We start from the raw sequence: 5,001 nt of genomic DNA, 5'->3' as shown, positions 1-5,001 counted from the left end.
CCTGGCCTGTGGGCTCGTGGCCAGCGCCGAGCTCGCCGGCCTGGCCTGTGGTCCTCGCCCGCCTCCAGCTCCACGCCACCCCAGGCTCTCGCCGGTGGAGGGTCCCGCTGGGAGGTGGGGCGCCCTCCTCTCAGGACCGACTTGTGCTCGACAGCTCTCTGGTCTTTGAGAGATTTTTCTGTCCCTGCCCACCATCTTTCCACTATTTTACTCCTATGCTGTTTTGTTTACAAATAAAAATAATGCGATGGGATTATAGAATGTTCACAAACAAAAAGTTAACCATCTTGTAGCTGCTACTTTGTTCTCTCTGATGGTTTCCACACTGGTGAGCAGGTTATCTGATACCTGGAGTGTGTCCGACAGGCCCTTTATGGTAGCATTTACCTTGATGGCGCTTTGATATTTCACTATCATTGGATCTGTTGCTGTTCAGAAAACAGCAGTCGACTTTAAATAACACAGCTTGGAACTGCTGTCCATATATATGTTTTTGCACATTGTAAATGTTTTTGGTGGGGTACATCTCAAAGATATGCTTGCATGACCGCCATCTCTCGGGAACCAGGGCCCCGCCCTGCTGCGCTCTGGCGGCAGCTCGCGCGACTTCCAGGTCGGCACACCCAGAGGACGCGTCTCCCGGCACCTGTGATCCTGCTCACCCCCGTGCTCACGCCACCCTTCCCCGCTACCGCAGCACCACCGCCTGTTGGCTTTTCCTGCGTCTAGACGGCCCCACCTCCCCCGCCACGCCTCGTGACCTCGATCCAGTCCCCGAAGCTTTCTGAGCTCCAGGTCCTCTTTGGCCGAGGGAGCACGCAGCGTCTCCTCTTGGCTAAACTGAGAGCCGCGGCCCGCACTGCGCGTCCTCGGGGGCCGGCGCTGCCCCGTGGCCATCGCCCTGGCTTCCTCCCCTCGGCGTCGGGGCGCAGGGCTTCCCGCCCCGCGGAGCGGCCCCCGCCAGCCCCTCCAGAGCGCCCTGCGCACGAGCCGGGCTCGGTCGGGAGAGGGCTGCGGCGTGTGTCTCCTGGACGGCTTAACGGCCTTCCGGCAGCGGCACAGGCCGCGGCGAGACTGGGTCGGAGCTGCCCGAGCGGCCCGCCGCTGAGGGCTGGGGTTTCTCTCTCACAGCTTCCCCTGGAGTGTTCTCGTTGTGGATGAAGCGCACCGGCTGAAAAACCAAAGCTCCTTGCTGCATAAGACCCTTTCCGAGGTAAACTCACAGAGCGGTCTGTTTTTAGCTGACTCCCTTTCAAAAACACGTTTGTGTGGTCAGCTCAGTCAGGATCCTGCAGCCGAGTGAGCGTCTCGCGGGCGACCTCAGGACCCCGTGTGGCCCGACCCGGCGCCGCACAGGAGGGGACCTGTGCTGACACCCGGCTACGAAGGCAGAGGGTGTCCCCGGGAGGGTGCGCCCCTGTGCCCTCGTCTCCTGAGGAAGGCGGCTCCCTGGGGCGGCGCAGGCGCTGGCCCTGGCACCGAGGGGCTGGTGCGTCGCCTCTGCCCCGCCCTGGCTCTTGGCCTCACCCCCGTCCCTGGCGGTGCAGACGGGGGCCGTTCTCTGCTGGCCCACACGGGCGGGTCGTTGCCTCTGTCCCTGACCGAGTCGCGCGATAACGCGGCGCCACCGGAGGACGGTCACGGCTGCGAGCTCCACGTACTGGCAGTAGCCACGGCCCTTGCCAGTGCGGGTGCTGGCGCAGGCCCAGCCCACAGCCCTGGGCTCCCCGGGGCCTCTGCTCGTGGGGTCCTTTGCCTGCGCTGTAGCGACTTCTGCGCGCTCCCTTTCCCGAGAGGCGGCCCAGCCTGTCGTCTAGCTGGTCAGTGCCCTCTGTAAGCTCCCAGGCCAGTCCTCTGCCTTCCGGTGCGGGGAGAGGCGGGTGCAGCGAGGGGTCCTGGGTGGGCAGTGGGGAGACCACGTCCCGATGCTGGTCCCACAGCCGTTTCCGTTAGGCCTAAGGAAGCAGAGGGCCAGAGGGCTGGATGGGGCTGTCGTGGCGGCATGGCGGCATCCTCGGGTGAGGGTTGGACGGAGACAGCTGGCCGCCTGGGAAGCAACCACTCGCCTGGCGAGGCTCGGGGGACGGGGCTGCCGGCCTCCGGCCTCCTGGTGCTGCTGTGGTTTCCCCCGTTGGAAACAGCCTCCGCGTGACCCAGGGGGTTGCTGCGCGCCATCCTTACAGGGCGGTTACAAGTAAGCTGTGAGAGACGGAGGAGACCGGTTAGCACAGTGAAGAGCGCCTACAAAGTGTGCGTGGTTTCGGCCTCCCACCCGGCGCTCTGAGTGTGCTAGAGAAGGGAGCGGCCGGCGCTGGGTTCAGCCGTTGGGGGCGGCCAGCTTGGGTGTCTGGCCTCCGTGGCTTTCTGTGGCCACCAGCTCTGCTCGGGGAGCACACAGTGTGAAAACGAGCTGCCCGCTGGCAGCACCTGCCCTCGCAGCAGAGCAGACATTTCTCGAAGACACATACGGAAAGGGAGGGAGCTCAAAAGAAAACGTTTTTGTCAGTTGAGTTGTAACTGATTGCTTTGTTAGTCCTCTTTTCTTATAAAGAGCCGTGTCTTCACACGGGCCCCCAATCGAAAACAGACACACGCTCAAGAGTAAAAATAGCCAGTGGGGTGCGGCACCCCCCCCACACCCCCACCCTCCCGGACGCCTGACGGTGCCTGTGTGTCACAGAAGACAGTAAAACGCGCTGTGAGCGTCGCAGGTGGCGCCTGTGTCTGCCGAGTCACCCCCTCGGGCGCTGCGCCCTGAGGGGTCCCCTCACCCCGGCAGCATGTGCCTGCTATTGCTGATTTCTTGGCCTTCGCTTCGTGTGCCTCTGGTGTCTGTCCCCCGCCCAGAGCGCCCCCCCGAGGGGCGGGGCCGAAGCGGCGGCGCCTGGGCCCTGACCGCCGGCCAGCTGTGCTGTCGGGTGCACGAGCAGCGTCCCTGCTCTGGGCTTCTCGCTCGCCCAGGGAGGTCCGGGGCGCCCGGGCCTCCGGCCCCCGAGTGTGTGCTGGTGTGTCTGGCGGCCCCGACTCCGGGACCGCTCACGGCTTGGCCTCGCGCATCCACATCGGCCACCAGGGTGGACCCGCGGGGCAGCCCACTGGCGCTGCCCGCAGGCCCGTCCCAGCCCGAAGGAAGAGAGTTCCTTCCCTAGCCGCCGGTGTTCAGCGTGACCCGAGCCCCCGCCGCTCCATCTCACGGGGCGGGGGGCAGCGAGCGGAGGGGCTCAGCTTGTGTGCAGCCCCGGGGCTCCACTGACTGTACTGTGACTCAGTTCTCAGTGGTCTTCAACCTGCTGCTGACCGGAACCCCCGTCCAGAACAGCCTGCAGGAGCTCTACTCCCTGCTCAGCTTCGTGGAGCCCAACGTCTTCGCCCAGGAGCAGGTGGAAGATTTCGTCCAGCGGTACCAGGCCATTGAGAAAGAGCCCGAGTCAGGCAAGTCCTACCTGCGAGTCCTGCCAAGGCGGCCAGAGGCCGTCCTGGGGCGCAGTCGTTGCCCGGGGAAGGCGAGCGGGGAGCCGGGGAGCACAGAGCCAGGTGGCGGGCGCCCCAGTGCCTGAGGGCTGCTCTCGGGGCTTGTCCAGGGCCTGCGGCGGGACCCCTTGGGCTTTCGGAGGCAGCAGAAAGCCTCTGTTGGTTCTGACTTTTCTCCTCCCAAGTGTAATTTCTGCGAAGACCCAGTCACCCCCTCCTGCGGCGTCCTGAGGCAGTGGGGTGCCGCAGCCCCCAGCCACTGAGCAGCCCCCACGCTCGTTCCTGCCACACCACACCAGAGCCAGACGCCGGGGCCGGCTGTGTGCCGGAGACGGAGGGCACCCCCCCCCCCCCCCCGTCTGCCGCCAGTCGCCTTTCCTTTGCCCCTCTGCGTGGTGGACACCCCCAAAATGTTTCCTGGACGGTTACCCAAGCCACCGGCAGGCCTGCCAGCTGTGGACTGCACCAGCTGAGCATGAGTTGGGGCCCCCACGCCAGGGCCGAGGGCCGGCCCGGGGCTCCACGCCCAGTCAGACGTGGCCGGGACCGACGTGTCTTCACATTTGATTCTGTTGACGTGAAGGCCACACCGAGCTGAGCACGCTTGTCTGCTGTCTGGCAGTGCTGCCGGCCAGGACCGCCAACTAGGCAGATATTTAAGTTTAAGACATGAGGAAGGAACCAGGAAGAAGCCGAGCTTGAAGAGCTGGCGTCAGGCTTGCGTGCCGGCTGCCTTCGCCCGCTGTGGCTTCGGGCGCCGCCTGCTCTGAGCTCAGAACTGCGAAAGTGGGCGCAGTGCCACTCGCCCTGGCTGCTGAGCTGTGGGCTGGTCGCTGAGATTTAAATGCAAAAGTATCTGAGAAACACAGGATGGCCGCGACGTGCGTTCCCAGTTTTACGAGCCAGCTGGGGAGAACCAGTCAGAGAAAATCGCTGCAGAACCGTCCTGAAAGTGGGCGGGGGAGCCCTGTAGTTTTCCCATATGTGGGTGCCGTGGCCTCGCCTCGTCCCACACCGCCTGTCTCTGCTCTTACACAGCAGGGGAACTGCACCGGCTCCTGCAGCCCTACCTGCTGCGGCGCGTGAAGGCCGAGGTGGCCGCAGAGCTCCCCAGGAAGACAGAGGTCGTGCTGTACCACGGCCTGTCCGCGCTGCAGAAGAAATACTACAAGGGCATTCTGATGAAGGACCTAGGTAACCGGGACACGCGCCCCGAGAGCTAGACGGGCGTGGTCTCCCCGCAGGGAAGTAAGTGCAGCACGTCCTTAGGCAGCAGGAGCACAGGATGACATCTCACTCTGAACAGGCTCAGCTCAGCTGCGGAAACCGGCAGGCTTGACCAGCGATTGTGAGATTTTCCTCCCCACTCAGCTTTCCTCACTGCCAGGCGCGCTACACAGACAGCCCTGTCCTGCCCGTCACCCCCAGGACACACAGACAGCCCCGTCCTGCCCGTCACCCCCAGGACACACAGACACAGACAGCCCCGTCCTGCCCGTCACCCCCAGGACACACAGACAGCCCCGTCCT

At 64.6% G+C, this 5,001-nt stretch overlaps 1 protein-coding gene across 1 annotated transcript in view; it reads left to right on the top strand.

The window, feature by feature from the left end:
- CHD1L (chromodomain helicase DNA binding protein 1-like) overlaps positions 1 to 5,001 on the top strand; it is a 24,904-nt gene that overhangs the window by 5,804 nt on the left and 14,099 nt on the right. Inside the window, 3 exon segments of the mRNA XM_012730011.1 lie at positions 1,132 to 1,213; positions 3,270 to 3,432; positions 4,510 to 4,719. Of these exon segments, the coding sequence (XP_012585465.1) occupies positions 1,132 to 1,213; positions 3,270 to 3,432; positions 4,510 to 4,719 (455 nt within the window).

This window comes from Condylura cristata, unplaced genomic scaffold (assembly GCF_000260355.1).
Source record: "Condylura cristata isolate star-nosed mole 26May11 unplaced genomic scaffold, ConCri1.0 scaffold00026, whole genome shotgun sequence".
Lineage (NCBI taxonomy): Eukaryota > Metazoa > Chordata > Mammalia > Eulipotyphla > Talpidae > Condylura > Condylura cristata.
Note: the sequence above shows the minus strand (reverse complement) of the source record. Positions and strands in the feature narration are given on the sequence as shown.